This window comes from Salvia hispanica, chromosome 5 (genome assembly GCF_023119035.1).
Source record: "Salvia hispanica cultivar TCC Black 2014 chromosome 5, UniMelb_Shisp_WGS_1.0, whole genome shotgun sequence".
Lineage (NCBI taxonomy): Eukaryota > Viridiplantae > Streptophyta > Magnoliopsida > Lamiales > Lamiaceae > Salvia > Salvia hispanica.
In genome coordinates this window covers 29,696,324-29,716,430 of record NC_062969.1, presented here as the reverse complement: position 1 = coordinate 29,716,430, position 20,107 = coordinate 29,696,324, and the positions used below count along the sequence as shown (strand labels likewise).

Below are 20,107 nucleotides of genomic sequence, written 5' to 3'. Positions count from 1 at the left end.
TACAATACAAATTATTTCTAGTCCTATGTTTTGCCAAGTAGGGGGGGATAGGCAATACTACTTTATAAACAAAAGACCTATGTCTTGCTAAATGAGCAAAGTCAGCTCTGCACTCCCTTCCACACCCCAACAGCTCCTGCATTACTCTATGTATACCTAGCACAATCAAACAAAAGGGAGTTATTACCCAAGTACTCGTACTCCAAATGCCACCAAAACAAATTAAGTTCAAAGCACACTAAGAAGCTGCAAATAGGGGATTCGCTGCACAATAGGATCAGCCCATTAATAATTCACGAGTACAACTGGTGTACTGCCCCACAAATAGCCAATCATTGTGAACAAAGAGCCAAAAATGCTGATTTGATTTCTGCTATATCTCAACAAATTGTAGCAACAACTTATATATATGTTTTCCCCTTCAATATTTGTTTCCCTTCACCACTCACCACTTCAAAATTTCTTTCTTTCTCCCCATAATTCACAACCGAGAGTAAGCGAGTGAGTAGAGGTCGTTATGCCTCTCAAAGACCATTAGATGCGGGAGTTTTTCCCAATCCACCAGCCACAAGGAATCAGGTAGCACATACTCACCTATATACCTCATTTTTTTTTCATCCACTTAGAACATCATAACATGATCATATGGGAAATAACCTTATCATGTATAGAACATAAAGCACAAGCATAACTTGTTCGCATAAAACTCAAAGCATAGTATGAAAATTTCCGAAAAGAACCATAATCTGTTCAACTCTAATACCATGAACCTTCAAAAAAAAATCCAACTTTAAGCTAACTGTAAAAGGACTAAGAGAGAGAGGGTAGGAACTTAGCTATTGGGCGGCGAATCGGCGTGGCTCACAGGCAGAACCGCAGCTCGACGGAGGGAGCCGAACTAATCGACTCCTTTCTAGAGAACAGAGGAAGTCACGGAGGCAGTCGGAGCTCTGTGCGGAGGGAAGCGATGCCTTCTTCTCCCTTCCGACGGTGCAACACCAGCAACGGCTGGGCGTAGAGCCGGCTGCGCGACAGCAGCGACATCGGCTCGTCGTCGGGCGGCTGGCGGCGGTGCTGTGTAGTAGCCGAGAGAATCGAGCGGACTCTCAGAAAACAGGGACGATCAGGCCGTCGGTGGCGCCTGCTGCGCTGACTTCAGGCCACTGGAGCCGTCGGCGGTGGAGGCGGCGCAAGGGAGGCGCCGACCGGAGCAGTGAACGGTGGACGGCGAGAGATGGGGTGTCGCGCCGCTGCTCCTCCTCCGAGCTAGGGTTTTTCTTCAATTTGGGGATTGAGTAGAGAGGAGAGACCGATGGGTTATGGGGTGTAATTGGGCCCCTCTTCCTTTAATTGTGTTAGGCCTCTTCCTTTAATTGTGTTGGGCCATTATCTCTTAACTTAATGTTTGGGCCACCAACAAATTAAAGTATGGACTAAGAATTTAATTAAATCATGGCTCTCCTACGTATGGACTTAAATAATAGTCTGCTAATTGTTTTTCCGAGGATAAGTCTAATTTTCCGGAATGTAGTATAAGTGCTCGAAGGATTAATTCTTTTAGAAATTTGATACGCTAACAAGGGATAGACCTCGAGCCCTTTTTTTTTTTTGTGCTTAAATAATGGCATAGGAGGTAACATCCTCTAGTTAAGCGAATGAATTTTTCTAAATTAATTAAATCTACTGATTTAATTAATATTCACGAAATCTAGAACTCTTCTAGAAAATTTAGAGAAAGAATAAATGATCACGCACTTAGGATGCATCCACATTTAAGCTTAATTAATTTATCAAAGTCTAATTAAATATTATGTCATTTACTAAAGGGGCGTCTACGAACGTCGTCTAAGGCCAAGTTAAGGAAATTACGGAGGGAGCTTTAGCTTTTGAGGTGGGCATTTCTTTCAAAATGTGAACTTGCCTTTTTCATGATTATGTGAAAATTATGCTACTTAAGTTTTGTCATGCCACTTTATGTTTTTATGGATTACCTATCTGCTTGGCTATGCCAATATATGTTAAATCGAATTCGGGTCCCAGTAGGGCCGCAAACCCTACTCGGACTAGTGTACACATAAGGGGACCGTGAGCTAACAAAAGGGGTTGGCCGGTCCAGTGACCGTCGTGGAATGTGGCCACATTCCCGGTTCACACAATGTTCAGATATGGTAGATCTATGTCATATGATTGCGCAATCAACTTTATGAAATGAAAAGGATTTTAGTGACACGGGCCTTTCAAGTTAAAACCCCGTGTTCACTCAACGGGCTGACAAAACTCTTTATGAAAATTATTTTGGCAATGTGCCCACTGAGTATATCAAATACTCAGCCCTGCATGTTTCTTTTCTAATGTGCAGGTTGAACGTGGACGGGCAGACGATGGTGTTGGGAGTAAAATTTTAAATAAGTCTTTAGGTAGCCCAGAGTAGTGTGTCCTCATACATGCTACCCTGTCTTGGACATTTCCGCTGATATAAGATTTTGAAATAAGAATTTATGAACCCAGGAAGCACTCTGATGTTATGTTGACCTATTTCACCTTCGTCTGTGAGACTGTTATCCCAGTTTCATCTTACAAATCATGCTTACTCTATCCCTTTGATTCTGATATGTTATTTAAAGCAAGTATAGAGGCAGTCACTCCCACGTAGGAAGTTGTGGTCGTGACAGAGTGGTATCAGAGCACCGTTCTTTCGCTCTGGACCCAAGAACCTTCTTTCAAGCCTTAGTTTAGAATGATAGCACTAGGCTAGAATATGACTTAAATGGAAAGTTAAAGGACCCAACACCTCGACTCGTCACGTTCAACCGCAACATTGAGGTAAGAAAGAAGTTCTTACCAGAAAATTTTCAGTTATGAAGATATTTTAAAGATATTTTAAACATGTTCAAGGATTTAAAGGAAAAGCATGTATATTCCATTTTTCCTACGAACCATGGAATTTCAAGTTTTAAATGTTAAGCATAAGGATGTCTTTGAGACAAATGTTAAAGTATTACTAGTTACGCATGCTTGATTACGTGAAGTATGATGATAGATTGAGGAAGTTTTTAGGAAGTTACGAAATGACTAATGCATGCGAACATAGGATGCCTAAGAAGTACATTAGGCTGAACGCTCTTGAACAGTAATACGAGTTGATGATTCCCAACCACTTTTCTAAGTGATAAAACGAATGAGTTTATGCAAGTTAGGGCAAACCCCTAATGTTGTAAAAAAAAAGGGAGAAGAAGAAAAGGGGCAAGGAAATATGGATAAATGAGTCCGAAAACGGACCTCACACCTTTGTCCTTCATCTTATGTCTTGACGGAACCACGATTCATGATGTTGTATTTGGATCAATTCCAAATGTACAAAAATGAACCTTATAATTTATAAATAACCCATCTATTCTTAGATGGTAACGATCACACGAGATACGAGAAGCTACCTACGGCACATGGGTGTCTGTGAACGTTTTAAATGATCTGAACAACATGAAGTTCCCTTTGTCTTCATGATCTCAATCATAACCAAAATGAGCGTACCCTCGATCCAGTAAAGGAGGTGTATCCTTACACGAAAGATATCGTACCTACGATCTAATTATGTGATCCAGTCTTGAGTAGCAAGTCAAAGAGGCTATGCGATCTCGAAACAATACTTATAGTACGCTATGAAGCACGATGGAGAGTACAATGTTTTACGAGAATGACCGTTTTGACTTATCGAGAACATATTGAAAATAACAAACAAGAAAGTGTCACATAACTGGAACAGATGATTATGGTCAACAGTACTTACTTGGATCCCCATCGATTTCTTTCTATGAACCTCTTTAATGAAAATGCCCTCGTCTACTTTAGACTCTAGATTGACTTGCATTTATGCAAGTAATGCCTCACTTTTTCCTTTCCTATGAAAGTTGTGGCTCTCTTTCAGTTTATTGGCAATAGTAGTTGAGCTCGTTATTCAAAAAAAAAAAAATGTAAAGTGTTGACTTCTTAAGTTCCGGTCATAAACCTTCGATTCTAAAGTTGCTTACGACTATGCCCTTCGAAATAATCTCATTTTGAACATCCTTAACAAGGGTGTCTTGCCGTCTATTTGAGACTTTTGATTGACTCGCATTTTGGCAAGTAATAAGTCACTATCATATTTTTTTGAGCCATGATCAACGAAATTGCCTATATTCCAAAACTCTCCCATGACTGATAAACTTCTTGACATGCTGAAACCATCATCCTTGATGTCCGGATCTAGTCAAGTTGAGCGGACAATTGAACTATCTTGTTTGACAACCTACTATGGAAATTGAGAGTTAATAAAGTATCATCTTGTTCTCATGACCTATGTTCTTTCAAGCTCCTTTCAGAAGTGAGTTTTCAAATTCGATGGGTTTATCTGAAACCATTGGGACCGCCTAGTTCTTTGAATTGACAAGATGAGTTCATTTGAACCTAGTTCTTTCTTTCAAAAATCAATTGTTGCAAATTGGTGATGAAAATTCACAACAGTCAAGTAAGAGACGTTATTCTTGTCCCTTTGGATGTTCTATAGTCCTTTCAATAAAAGAAATTTGCAGTCATGCTTCTTTTAAGTGACATCAGCACCTATCCAAGTTAAGACTGTTTGATTAATCATTGAGTTCTTAGTACAAGGCAATCACGAAGGGCATGAATGTTTGGACTTTTCGCACTTGTGTGCCGACGGTCACGAGCTGCTAAGGGATGGATCGTTACGCTATATACACAGAATATAGGCCAAAAAAAAAAAGAGAAATGTAAAGGAATCTTATATTGTATAGACCTAATGACTTTTCATTTCACAAGACATATTTATCTAAGCGATTAATCGTTGGGGCACAAATAACAAGGTGAACTAGGAGAGCCACGAGGAAATGGAGATCAAGATCATTGTTAGGTAACGAAATCTAGTGAAAATATGAACACTCTCATAGATTACGTTTTAATGAACGGATGTCTTCGACAAGAGGAAAATCGTCTGAAATGAGGCGCAATAAAACCAACGAATGAAGGAACGATCGGGAAAACGAAAATGTACTTCAAATGAGAATAAGAAGCAACAACTTGCCCCAAAACCATCGCAGAATGGCGGTAGAGAAACCGACCTCAATAAGAAGGTTGAGTACCGACCTAAGGCCCATCCCTGCGCTAAGTGGTCAAGAAACCACCGTGGAAAGTGCATAGTTAGGACACATAGGTGCCTTAATTGTGGAAGAAGCGGACATTTCTCCAGGGAATGCTGTACAAGAATACTAGGATAGGAGGGAGGCAGGACTATTAGGGGCAGCGTCCGTAGTTGCGAGCACTTCAAGCTGAGCCGAGAAGAAAGGCAGTCCCAGTCTCACCCCCCAATACCATATCACCAGCGGCAGCTACGCCAAAGGTTTCCCACTCAGGCTATAATTACTGCACCGAGGCAGAAGCAGCCTAAGATTGAGTAGGGAACCAAGAGCAATTTAGCAAGTATGGGAACTCTCCTCGACATACCTATTGCCATTCTTTCATGTCAGCACCTTGCGTGGATACTTTAGAACTGCCTACTGATGAAATCAAACATAAGATGAGGGTGTCCTCACCCGTAGGAGGCCTTATAGATATCTCACGAACTTGCTCAAACGTAGAATTCACTATGGGAAACCTTAAGTTAGTGGCTCACAATTTGCATGTGATGTTGATGTGGAACGTCGACATCATATTGGGAATGGATTGGTTAGCCGAAAACTACGCTACCATTCTTTGTAAGGAAAGGCAGATCTCGCTGCAATACCCAGGAAAGGAACCCACAATCTTTCACGGAATCTCCATGAGGCGACGAAAGTCCATAATTTCTGCACTACAAGCAACCACTATGATAAGGAAAGGATGCCCTGCATACCTCGTTTATCTGAATGGAGAAGAGAAAGAGGACCGTAAGATAGAGAATGTAGCAGTGGTACGAGAATTTTCGAGATGTCTTTCCTGACGCACTACCAGGATTGCCGCCAGACATACAATTGGAATTTACAATTGATCTCGAGCTAGGATCGACCCCAGTATCGAAGGCACCATACAGAATGGCGCCTAAGGAGTTAGAAGAACTCAAAATGCAGCTACAGGAATTATTAGACCTTGGTTTCATCCGACCTAGTGTGTCACCATGGGGCGCACCAGTGCTCTTCGTGAAGAAGAAGGACGGAACATTGAGAATGTGTATCGACTACCGAGAGTTGAACAAGCTGACGCTCAAGAACAAGTATCCTCTACCAAGGATTGATGACCTTTTTGACCAACTTCGAGGGGCTGGTGTATTCTCGAAAATGGACTTGAGATCAGGCTATCACCAACTGAAAGTCCGAACATGACGATGTACCCAAGACGGCGTTCCGCACCAGATACGGCCATTACGAATTCACTGTAATGCCTTTCGGGCTTACAAATGCCCCGGCTGTGTTCATGGACTTAATGAACCGCGTGTTCCACCCATACTTGGACAATTTCGTCCTAGTCTTTATAGATGATGTACTCATCTACTCGAAGAACGAGAAGGAACACGAGGAACATCTGAGAACCACCTTAGAGACGTTGAGAGCCGAGAAGCTCTATGCTAAGTTTAGCAAAGTTCTGGCTCAACGAGGTGAACTTCCTGGACACATAGTAACGGCAGAAAGGATGAGTGGACCCTGCAAAGGTGGAAGCAGTACAACGTTGGCAGTCACCGACAACACCTAGTGAAATTCGAAGTTTCTTAGGTTTGGCTGGATATTATCGAAGGTTTATTGAAGGATTTTCTAAAATAGCCAGACCACTGACTCAACAGCTCAAGAAAGGAGCTAAGGTCAATTGGACGCCGGAGTGCGAAGCAAGCTTCCAACTATTAAAAGAAAAAGTTGACCACCGCACCAATCCTAGCCGTGCCAGCACCAGGAGCAGGCTATGTAGTGTACACCGATGCATCAAAAATTGGACTTGGATGCGTATTGATGCAGAATGGCAAGGTGATTGCGTACGCGTCACGCCAACTCAGGCCACACGAGCTAAACTACCCCACTCATGATCTGGAACTAGCAGCAGTGGTACATGCCTTGAAGATTTGGAGACATCACCTCTACGGAGTTCGATGTGAGATCTTCACGGACCACAAGAGCCTTAAGTACTTCTTCGAGCAGAAGGATTTAAATATGCGACAACGCAGATGGCTCGAATTAGTCAAGGATTATGACTGTGGTATAAATTACCACCCAGGCAAGGCCAATGTAGTGGCAGATGCCTTGAGCAGGAAGACTATGCCCCAAGTGGCCACCTTCCTCACACAGAATGAGGAGCTCATACGGGAATTTGCTAAGATGCGACTGGAGGTAGTGAGAGCACCAGAGACGGTGGAAAGTAGGATCGCCACTTTAGTGATTGAACCAGACTTAAGGGCCAGAATTGTTGAGGCTCAAAGGAGTGATGAAGCATTAGAGAAAATTCGTCTTAAAGTGAGGACGGGAAAAGAGGTGAGTTACCGCGAAGAAGCGGATAACGCCCTCACTTTTGAAGGGAGATTATGTGTGCCCAATGACGAGGCTCTCAGAAATGAGATGATTTAGCTTGTATGAATCGTTATTGGTTTGATACCAATAATGGCAGTCGTTTCAGTATGTTAAGGATACATCTGTATCCGCGATTGAAATTTTGTGAATAATACATTTTTCTATATATCCTAGATCCTATTTCTATATACCCTAGAATAGAAAATAGAATTTCTAGGGTATATCAAAGTAAACACATATACACCCTATACTGCCCACCCAGGAGGTACGAAAATGTATCAAGATATGAAGAAGCAGTTTTGGTGGGATGGCATGAAGAGGAGCATAGCGTCGTTTGTAGAAAGGTGCCTAGCATGCCAACAAGTGAAGGCTCTACATCAACGACCCTATGGGAAATTGCAACCCCTAGAAATTCCCAGAGTGGAAATGGGAGCACATTGCGATGGATTTCGTGACAGGATTGCCAAAGTCGCAACGAGGAAACACTGCTATTTGGGTGATTATAGATCGCCTCACCAAAAGTGCTCACTTTATACCAGTTCGTATCACTTACGGATCGGACAAGTTAGCTCAGATCTATGTACAAGAGATCATACGCTTACATGAAATACCGGTGACGATCACATCAGACCGTGATTCAAAATTTACTTCTAGATTTTGGATAAGCTTGCAACAAGAGCTGGGCACAAGATTGAATTTCAAAAAAAAAAACAATAATAAAAAAAATGAAATGAGGTTACTATAGATCCGAAAGTGCAAGAGTTTGGAAATAAATATACAAGAAAAGAAATGCCATGGTCATGAGGAATCTATTCGGTTTTGAAGGACAAGATTTAAGGAAAGATAATTTTAAACGACATAAGCAAATCAATGAAATTTTTGTTAAGAGGGAATGACGCCCAATCCTTTACTCGTTATATAAATTATTATCAAAAGAATCGTCAATCATTTAATAAAAAGTTATTGGAGAACCAATGCTAAATCTACTAGTTTGATTGGAGTTTTTTTTTCTTTTCAAAGTGGCAAAAGATGTGGCGTTTCACACGATGTACAAAGAAAAAAAAAAGAATATATATAGTTATTGAAATCAGATGAGATGGAATGTCATGTATTATTATACGGTTACACCAACTAACCGAGCTCTAGAACTTTACAAATGAAAGAATAAATATTTCTACACCTACTAAACAAGGAGGTAAACATACATAGAATATATTGTTGAATACATATAAGCATAGCAACTAGTTACATGCCACTTCTAGCCGCATCTTCTCGCAAAAAGAACCGGCCATTCTTCTCACCGAAGAAGAAATTTCCGTATTCCTCACAAATGGATAACCCGGCTATGTGAATACAATGCCAAATTATTTCTAGTCCTATGTTTTGCCAAGTAAAGGGGATAGGCTATCACTTTATAAACAAAAGACTATGTCTTGCTATAAATAATAGTCACTTTCAGACTCCCTTCCACACCCCAACAGCCTCGCATTGCCTACGTATACTTCCAAGACAATCAAACAAAAGTGGAGTTATTACCCAAGTACTCGTGACCCAAATGCCACCAAAAACAAATTAAGTTCAAAGCACACTAAGAAGCTGCAAATAGGGGATTCGCCGCACACCAGGATCAGCCCATTAATAATTCACGAGTACAACCGTACCTGCAAATAGCCAATCATTGTGAACAAAGAGCCAAAAAATGCTGATTTATTTCTGCTAGCATCTCAAATAAATAGAGCAACAACTTATATATATGTTTTCCCCTTCAATAATAGTTTCCTTCACCACTCACTACTTCAAATTTCTTCTTCTCCCCATAATTCACAACCGAGAGTAAAACAGTGAGCAGAGGCTGTTATGCCTCAAAGACCATTAGATGCGGGAGTTTTTCCCAATCCACCACCATTACAACTGGGTAGTACATACTACCTATATACCTCATTTTTTTTCTCTTATCCACTTAGAACATCATAACATGATCATAGGGGAAAAAACCCTTTATCATGTATAGAACAAAAAGCACAAAAACCCTTTTGAAAAAACTAAAAGCATAGTAAAAAATTTTCCCAAAGAACCATAACTTTTAACTCTAATACCATGAACCTTAAAAAAAAAATCCAACTTTTTAAAAACCCCAAAAAAAGAGAGGGGTAGAATTTGCTTTCGGGAAGGGGCGGGCTCACAAGGAACCCCGCTACGGGGGGACCGAACTAATCGCTCCTTTCTAGAAAAAAAAGGAAGTCAGGGAGGGTGGGGCTGTGCGGGGGGCGTGCCTTCTTCTCCTTGCGGTGCAACACCAGAAGGGGCGGGGCTGGCCGGGCGCGGCAAGGGCGCCGGCTTCCGGGCGGCGGGCGGTGGTGGTCCCAGAGAATCGGGGATCTCCAAAACGGGGGACGATCGGCCGGTGGCCCCCTGCTCGCGACCCGGCCTGGGCCGTCGGGGTGGAGGGGCGAAGGGGCCGGCCGGGCGGGAACGGTGGACGGGGAAGGGGTTTTGGCCGTTCCTCCTCCGAGCTAGGGTTTTTTTCAATTTGGGGATTGAGTAGGGGAAAAAGGGGGTTAGGGGTGAATTCCCCTCTTCCTTTAATTGTTTTGGGCCTCTTCCTTTTTTTGGGGGCCAACCTTTTCTTAATGTTGGGCCAAAAAAATTAAAATGGACTAAAATTTAAATTTAAAATCATGGCTCTCCTCGTATGGACTTAAATAATAGTCCAATTGTTTTTCCGAGGATAAGTCAAATTTTCCGAATGAGATAAGTGTCAAGGATTAATTCTTTTAGAAATTTGATACGTAAAAAAGGGATAGACCGATTTTTTTTTTTTTTTTTTGTGCTTAAATAATGGCATAGGGGGTAACATCCTCTAAAGCGAATAATTTTTCTAAATTAATTAAATCCGGATTTAATTAATTTTCCCAAAATCTAGAACTCTTCTGAAAATTTAGAAAAAAATAAATGATCACGCACTTGGATGCATCCACATTTAAGCAATTAATTTATCAAAGTCTAATTTATTTTCATTTACAAAAGGGGCGTCTAAAACGTCGCTAAGGCCAATTTAAAGGGAAATTAAGGGGGGAGCTTTATTTTTGAGGTGGGCATTTCTTTCAAAATGTGAACTTGCCTTTTTCATGATTATGTGAAAATTATCTATTTAAGTTTTGTCCCCTTTATTTTTTTTGGATTACTTACCCTATGCCAATATATGTTAAATCGAATTCGGGTCCCAGTAGGGCCGCAAACCCTACTCGGACGTGTACACATGAGGGGACCGTGAGCTAACAAAAGGGGTTGGCCGGTCCAGTGACCGTCGTGGAATGTGGCCACATTCCCGGTTCACACAATGTTCAGATATGGTAGATCTATGTCATATGATTGTGCAATCAACTTTATGAAATGAAAAGGATTTTAGTGACATGGGCCTTTCAAGTTAAAACCCCGTGTTCACTCAACGGGCTGACAAAACTCTTTATGAAAATTATTTTGGCAATGTGCCCACTGAGTATATCAAATACTCAGCCCTGCATGTTTCTTTTCTAATGTGCAGGTTGAACGTGGACGGGCAGACGATGGTGTTGGGAGTAAAATTTTAAATAAGTCTTTAGGTAGCCCAGAGTAGTGTGTCCTCATACATGCTACCCTGTCTTGGACATTTCCGCTGATATAAGATTTTGAAATAAGAATTTATGAACCCAGGAAGCACTCTGATGTTATGTTGACCTATTTCACCTTCGTCTGTGAGACTGTTATCCCAGTTTCATTACAAATCATGCTTACTCTATCCCTTTGATTCTGATATGTTATTTAAAGCAAGTATAGAGGCAGTCACTCCCACGTAGGAAGTTGTGGTCGTGACAAAGGCGGCGAAGGCGGCTAGAGCGAGGGGGAAAGGGAAGGGGAGGGGCCGCGGTGAATCAAGCCAGGCGGGCTCGGGCTCCGGCACGGGCTCGAACACCCTAATGTCCATGTACCTGGTCGCCACGATGGCTGACACTTAAAAAATGGATCCTCACCAATTTGAAGCCCATATGGACGGGATTGAGCATCTGAAAGCTCAACTTGGTATTCGGGATCGATCTAACTTGGGTGCACTGCCGACTTCGGGGGATGATTCGCCGGCGGAGTAGTTTTTATAGTTTAATTTAGAGTATTTTAATTATGTATTTTTTTATTTTTTAGGATTTTAAATTATGTATTTTTTTTATTTTTCAGGCTTTTAAATTGTAATTTTTATTTTATTTAATGAAGTGTGTTTGGAATTAAAAATAAAAGATAGAATATATTGTCATAAAGTGAAAATTTACTTTAAATGAAAAAAAAGTTGTTGTCCAAAGACCTTTAATACTATTTATTTTTAAGAAATACTGCAACTATACAATTTACATACGCTAAATACTAATTTTGCAATTCATTCCTTTTCTTTTATTTAAACAGATAGTAGTAAAACATTAAAAGAAGATATATTACACATTTTATACGTACACAAAGTAGAAGGTATATACACCAGATATATAAACGGGACTACTTAAAACAATAGTCATATAATTTGACTAATGTGACTAAAATCACTTATTATAAGAAGAAAAAATAAAAGTAGTTTATTATGTGAAAATTTGATACGAGTTTATTTAGTTGATATAGTATGAAATTTGTAAAAAAATCCCAAAAAGATAAATAAATGTGACAGTAAAAGTTCAATTCTCATAAAATATAGTATAGTATATAAAAAATAATTTAGTACATGGATTGTAAACTAATAGTAGTATAAAATAAAATTAAAAAAAATGACACAAATGAGAATTGAAACCTCAAATTAAACAATTTTCCCACTAGTCATCTTCATCATTTATATAGTATAGTTGAACAACAGTATATTAATATATCAATACAAAGAGAGTGTAGAACATAATAATTTTCCGGCTTGATTTTTATTTTTTTCCATGCGAACGTTTCACATCTAAACTACAATCCATCTTATTAGAATTTTACAAGTTGATTCATCATTTGGTCACCAAATTATGTGGCGTGTAATGTAAATCAAAGATTTTTTCTAAAATTAACGGTTTTTGAAGTGAAAAGGTTGTTAAACTCATCGAATATTTCCTTAAGAATACGGGATAATTATAAAATATGATTAATTCTAAAACTAACTAGTAGAAGCGTACTATTGAAATCCAAGTGAACTATTATAAATGAGTCACTCACCCTTTAAAAGGTATTGAAGTGGAACAAGATTTAAAAGTTTTTAAGACGCCCCCTTACATGTGGGCAGGAATTACACATCGAACTTCCTCATGTGGGTAGGCAAGATAAGAGAACAAGATTTAAGAGTTTATAAAACGCCCCCTCACTTGTAGACCGGAATGACATATCTGACTTCCATCACGTGGGTAGGCAAGAGACTTTCATCTAGTGGGTAGGCAAGCGAAGAGATAAAAAGATAAAATTTGTTATCAACTTGGACTCGTTTTGATACCATATTAGAAATGAGTCACTCACCAATTGAAAGACCTTATAAAGAAGAGAATTATCCATACTTATATAGATGAGTTAGGATCATCACCGTGGAGATGGATAAACGAAATAAGAATAAATGAGGTAAAAAATATTATTTTAAATTAAAATTTATGGATTCTTGAAATAAAACAGTTGATGAAATCTGATGAATGGGTTTACAGTTGAAGTGTGGAGAAATAGCGAAATTACAATCTAGTCCCTACAATGTGATACCTGAATGTAAATCAGGTAAGCTTTGAAAAGTGGCGCATATGCCCGCCTTCAATGGTGGAGGCGATGCAACTGCAATTGCAATACTCAAACCGAACCCGCCTACCTCTCTCTTCAATGTTGACTCGATCACATTCACACACAATCACACTCAAACCCAATTGACTGAAACCCCTTCCTTCTTCTATCCCCTCGCCTCATACTCCAACCAGACTACTCGCATTTTGCCCTAATTCAAACCTTCTATTCTCTCAATTTCCGATCGCGCCGCCTGTCAACTACATTTTCAATCATTTCCTCACACAAAGAAGATGACTGAGAATAAGAGTTTTCAGCTGGGGACGATCGGCGCGCTCACTCTCTCCGTCGTTTCCTCCGTTTCTATTGTGATCTGTAATAAAGCGCTCATGAGTACTTTGCATTTCATATTCGGTAAGCCATTCTCAGATGTTGAGCAATTATTTGGATTATTAGATACTCTGTGTTTTAGTAATTCTCGAGATTTTCATTTTTTTCTCTACTTGTTAGTTCATGATGTTAATATTAATTCTTCACTGTATTATCATCAAGTTGGATATCTTTTCCTTCCTTTTCACGTGTTTTTATTGCATCCTTGTGCGTTTTACCTGCAGCTTAATTCTTCACTGTATTATCATCAAGTTGGATATCTTTTCCTTCCTTTTCACGTGTTTTTATTGCATCCTTGTGCGTTTTACCTGCAGCAGAGCCATTTTCAATGCAATCTGACATAACACTGCAAATTTTGCTGCCTAACTCTTTTCTTGGAGTAGAGCTCGTGAACTCTAATTTGTGTTCGTCGAATTGAAATGCCGAAATACAGATTTTATACAACCACAGATTGCAGATATATAACTTCATCTGATTAGCGTAAACTTTCTTTGAATGCAGCTACAACACTAACGAGCTGGCATCTCCTGGTCACATTTTGTTCTCTTCATGTGGCACTATCACTGAAATTCTTTGAGCACAAACCAATCGATTTTCAAACTAATATTGGATTTGGCATCTTAAATGGAATTTCAATTGGAATGTTAAACCTCAGCTTAGGTTTCAATTCAGTTGGTTTTTATCAGGTAAAGTTCTCCCCAGGTTCCTTTTGTGTTTTGACTTTGATGATGCATGTCTTCACAGTTTCCTGAATGAAAGATCTTTCTTCTTTACCTTGTAGATGACAAAGTTGGCTATTATTCCCTGCACAGTACTCCTCGAAACCATTTTCCTTGGCAAGACATTCAGGTTGGTCACACGTCCCATACAGAAGTAATTGTCTATGAGCCAATTTTCTTAAAAAAAGTTGGCCTCTCTGGTGGTCATGTTAATCTGTTTGAGAAAGGCTAAAGGGTGGCATATTGTGATCTCGTAGACTTTTATTTTCATTTAGTAAATGATGAATATTCCTAAGACAACAAGCTCCTCTTTCAATTATGCCTTACAAGTACATAACACACAACAGATAGTATTCTTTCCCTTCTCTGCAACATACTTTCTGTAAGAGATATTTGATCTATTGTCAAATGCCCTGAACCAAGAATATCGTGCAGTATGTAAATGATGGTTTTGTTCCTCTAACCCTTTTTTTCTTGGTTTTCTTTCTCTAATGCTGGATGTGTGTCATTGCAGTAGGAGTATCAAGCTTTCTCTGGGATGTCTGCTCTTAGGTGTTGGAATTGCCACAGTTACTGATCTTCAGCTCAATATGCTAGGCTCGTGTCTCTCTCTCATTGCAGTTATTACCACCTGCGTCGCTCAAATTGTATCCTTTGTCTACTTACATTGATCCCTTTGCTTTAGCCGATACAGGAAAACCTAATGGCCGGAAATTGCTGGAGACTGAGAAACACGCAGTGTTGCATTTTACACATTAAAAAAAAAAGAAAAAAAAAAGGAAAGAAATACAGTTATATAATTAACAGAACTCAGTTTTGAAGTATTCAGCAGGAGAATATTGATGTTGTCCTAGAAGGGTGTGAATACAGCTTGAAACTAGTCGCTCACTTGTATGATGTGTAGGGATCATGCGTGCCTCTCTTTCTTCATGTATGGAGTTGAGATCTTAGCAATGCAGGAGCACCATTTTGTTGCATCAAAGAATCTAAGGCAGTTTAATGTTTATTTTAGAGACCAACATGGTGTTCACCTTCCCTTATATAAGGAGGCAATGCCATTTATTGGTTGTAATAAGATTAGGATAAATAACCCAGACTGTCCCCTGAAAACATATTGAGCCTTCTTTTCTTGGATTAGGTACCGCTCACACCTTCTCACGGACTGTACCTGCATATTTACAGCCAATTTGATAGCTGTGTTTGATCTTCTAATACTCTAGATTCCAAGTCTTTTTGGGAGATAGGCTCTCTTACCCCCATAAAATCATTCATAATGGTTGTCTTGCAGCATATATTATATGGATCTGTCGATCTGGTTATCTCCGTGGAGGCATGGGTATCACATTCTTGAAAATAAACTAATTTTTCCCAGCATGTTCCATTTATTTCTTGGTATGTCTATAGACTCTATACATTGTTTAAGATCTTAACTATTTCCTTTAGATGACCAATACCATCCAGAAGAAATATAAGATTTCATCAACCCAACTGCTGTATCAGTCTTGTCTATACCAAGCACTGACCTTGCTCATCTCAGGTCCATTTTTGGATAGGTTTTTGACTAACCAAAATGTATATTCATTTGAATACACGCCAGAAGTTGTTGTAAGTAATATGAGAATTTAGATCTATGTTCTTCGTCTTTCTATGCTAATTGCACCAGGACCTAAATCTGTGTTTGATGTTGCAGGGTTTTATTGTTCTGTCCTGTCTGATCTCAATCTCTGTCAATTTTAGCACATTCCTTGTGATAGGAAAGACGTCACCTGTCACTTATCAAGTCCTCGGGCATCTTAAAACATGTTTAGTGTTAGCATTCGGTTATTCTTTGCTTCAGGATCCATTTAGCTGGAGGAACATACTTGGGATAATGGTTGCATTGGTCGGTATGATCTTATACTCATATTATTGCAGCCAGGAGAATCAAGCAAAATCTGAAGAAGCTTCAGCACCGAGCCAGGTATCTAGAGCTGCTCTGTTTTACTGATCTATATACCAAACAGTAGTTACTAAGCTTTATTTTGTGGTGTATCCAGCGAAAGGAAGCTGAATCTGATCCCCTTATAAATGTTGAAAACGGTACGCAAATGACAAACGAGCTGCCTCTGTCGAAGGGCACAGCTTGGGAAGTAGACAAAGATTTGCATGCCTGAAGAAATGTGTCTAATGGTATACGGTGCCCCTTTCTACACACATGAACGTGATGAGTTCAAGGAGTCTTTTCTATATTCTTTGTGCTAAGAAATTCCCATACCTAACACGCCAAGACTCTTTGTATGCTCCTTTAAGTAGACAGACATTATTCCTTGTTCTGATAAAAATAAGAAAAAATAGTAAAAATTACTTCTTTGTACATAGTTTTTACATTTTCTTAGATGATAACACCTATCTCTCTCTCCAAAATAAATGACCAATTTAATCTGGATTTCTATTAGCCACCATTTTGCATGTTTTTCCCAGCATACGCGCTAAGGATGGACAACTATGATTTTTTTTTTAATGCAATATGCTCAACCCAAAATTAGTACAAAAGCAGTTCAAAATAAAGCAAGTGTGCTATATAAAATTGCTCATTAACAAGAAATCAAAAACAAATAAACAACATAATACATCTGGCATTATATTTCAGTTTTCATCCAAAAAATAGTAGTGGTTTCACTGCAGAATTAAACTGAATGATTAGTTGAGGTGTTTAAGTTTTAACATTATTGTCTCGGTGCATGAAGGAATAGTTTAAAGCATCGCGCTATTAGTCCACTTGTATATCCGATGGTGTTGACTATGGATGGTTCAAAGCCAAAAACTATATATCCTTATGCTTACATACCTATTGAGGGTTGAACGTGTGTCTGCATACATGAGTTTGACAATTTCCACTCATGTGGGGGATTGTTGGAATCATGTTTGGTCAATGGACTTTGACCAATAATAAAAAGGAGACATTTAATTTTGTAAAATTAAATGCAATGGCGGCGATCTACTTTCAAAGTACATGACTGTGGTATATTCATTTTCTCTAAACTGATTCCCGGTAAGTGAGAAATTATGAATTAGAGTTTGTCACAATTGTGAGCTGTAAATGAGCTATGAGATAAAACCAATGGATTAATTAAAATTGTTAATTATCCCACATTGGTGGAGAGAACCTTATTAGACATGATTTAATGAGATGAATTATTACGTGTATAATTATCGTGGACTAGATGGGCGGTAGAGCCCACATGCGCACGCTGCCTCGCCGCGTGCCGCGAGCCACGCCCTGTGCACCATGTCTTGTGACCCGTGCTTAGTGCATCAAGTGATGTGACTCGTGCTCAGAGCATCGTGTTCCGTGACCCGTGCCTCCTTTGCTGTGTGCCATGTGCCATTTGTCAAAAGGTCCACGATGGACTCAGCGCATAGCGGGTGCCAAAAGGTCCACGATGGACCCAGATGCACAACGGGTGCTAAAAAGGTCTACGATGGACCCCGATGCATAGCGGGTGACAAAATGTCCTCGATGGACCCCGATGCATCATGTGGTGTGCCAAAAGGTCCACGATGAATCCCATCGTGTAGTGTGTTTAGATGCATCATGTCTCTTCAGCTCCCGTAACGGCTTGTAACCCTCGGCGAATTACAGTCAAGCCATCATGACACACATAATGGTCGTTGACTCCATCAACACCTAATGAGTGGACTTGGCCTATAAATAGACAGTCACTCCATGCATTGCTCCCCATATTGCACACCAAGCTTGTCATTTGCATAGCTCTCTCCCTCTCTGCGTAGTCTTCCGTCGAAGCTCTGCCCTCGCCATCATTCAGTTCGCCGGAGCTTGTTCTGTGTACGGTGCTGCAACAAACAAGATGAAACTTTTTCATCTTTGGGGACGACACGCCAATCCGAGAGCACTACCGGGGCATATCTCGTCTTGCGGAAAGAGGACTCCTCAACTCGGCTTACATCTTTACGATTTACAGTTTTAATTTGTTGTTTCAATTCAGTTTATTTAATTGTACTTTTATCTTCGTTCTTCTTTGATTGTATTATGCCATACTAGTGTTTATCTTGTACCCGGAAACCAACACATAATACTATGTCATAGCTCACATTATCATTCTAATTAATTGACGACAAAGACGACGTTTATCTATATTTTTCTACTGATAACAAGAAAATTGGGTTTAGATGACGATGACATTTGATGTGTTCTTATCCTGTTTTGCTATTGTTTTTCCATGTTTTTTAGTTTTTGTATTTGTTAAATGTAGGATGTTTTAATTTTAAATTAGGTATGCTATTTTTTATAATGTTTTTTGTCTTGAATATTTTTTTTGTTATTTTATCGCATTTTATTTGACCTCAACAATTAATAAATAAATATATAAAGAATGATTATGTGGAAATGAAATGGGTTGTGGGATGGGACGTGCGATAGGTTGTACCATTGAAGGGAGATAGGTTGTGGAATAAAATGCTAACGTGGTAGGAGAAAATGAGATAGGTTGTGAGATAGAACAACCTTGTTATGGATGCTCTTACAATAACTCTCAAATAAAAATCAGTTTTTATTTAGAAAAGCACTCAAATCTAGGGGTGGATGGCCAGTATATCTTACCGAAACCATTTACCGAAAATTTGGTATTTGAAAAAATCATACATTTACCTTATCAAAATTTTTAGTATACCGAATTTCGGTATATACCTTATTTTCCATACCAATACTATACCTGTAACACCCCGATTATTTTCTACCTTTATATTTGTCATCGAAAGGACATCGTTGTGCATCTGAAATTTTTTTTCAATTTAATTTCTTTCGTCGAGAGAAGGACTATACATTTTGGGCTTAAACAATTATTCTTTCCTAGCCCAATTTGAAAGCCATTTGTTATGAGCCCCCAAAAAAAATCATATTTTTATTTATTCTCCTTCTTGAGCCTGGAGAAGCCCAATTGGAGATGAAAACCGCCAAATTACTCTCAATAATCTGTTACCGAAAATCTTGTTCATTATCTGCACTACCAGAAAAAGAGGAATCAAATCAGTTTTACTTTCAACGTGAGACCATCTATATACTTTCTGCCTTCTCCGCGTTGTTAAATGGTATAGGCATCATACTTAGAGAAGAAAGTAATAGATAGCAAAAGATTGTATTGATTCGAATGAATGAAAGATACCCAACACCCATATATTTATAGGGATGTTAGGGACTTTTGAAATACTACAATAAATGTGTTTCTTGGAACAACTCATATTGGAACAAGACATTATTAATGTTGAGTTCTTGAAACTCTAATTTCTCTTGGAACCCAAATATTCCTTTTCTCAACACTCCCCCTCAAATTGAGTGGTGGGGTCTCCAATACTCAATTTGGAAAGCACATCTTCAAAGCTCTTTGAGTTAACTGCTTTAGTTAGGATGTCGGCAAGCTGATCCTCTGAGCGAACAAAAGGGAGCTCAACAATCCCATTTTCAATGTTTTCTTTGATGAAGTGTCTGTCAACCTCCACATGCTTTGTTCGATCATGTTGCACTGGATTCTGTGAAATGCTTATAGCGGCTTTATTATCACAGTACAACTGGCATTTGCTAGGAGAGAAATTAATTTCTTTCATCAATCTCCTTAGCCACAAAATCTCGGTTAACCCACTTTTAATCCCACCTTCAGCACTTGAAAGAGCCACTACCTTCTGCTTCTTGCTCCTCCATGTTACTAAGTTACCTCCAACAAAGGTAAAATAGCCTGCTGT

General features: G+C 39.3%; 1 protein-coding gene across 1 annotated transcript; it reads left to right on the top strand.

The window, feature by feature from the left end:
- The first annotated feature begins 13,293 nt into the window (after window positions 1–13,293).
- On the top strand, window positions 13,294–16,714 carry LOC125187332 (UDP-xylose transporter 2-like). The gene is made up of 7 exons (XM_048083898.1): window positions 13,294–13,676; window positions 14,154–14,338; window positions 14,434–14,501; window positions 14,886–15,018; window positions 15,815–15,976; window positions 16,062–16,331; window positions 16,408–16,714. The coding sequence occupies exons 1-7, from the start codon at window positions 13,556–13,558 to the stop codon at window positions 16,522–16,524; spliced, it is 1,056 nt and encodes a 351-aa protein (XP_047939855.1). The 5' UTR covers window positions 13,294–13,555; the 3' UTR covers window positions 16,525–16,714.
- The last annotated feature ends 3,393 nt before the right edge of the window (window positions 16,715–20,107 follow it).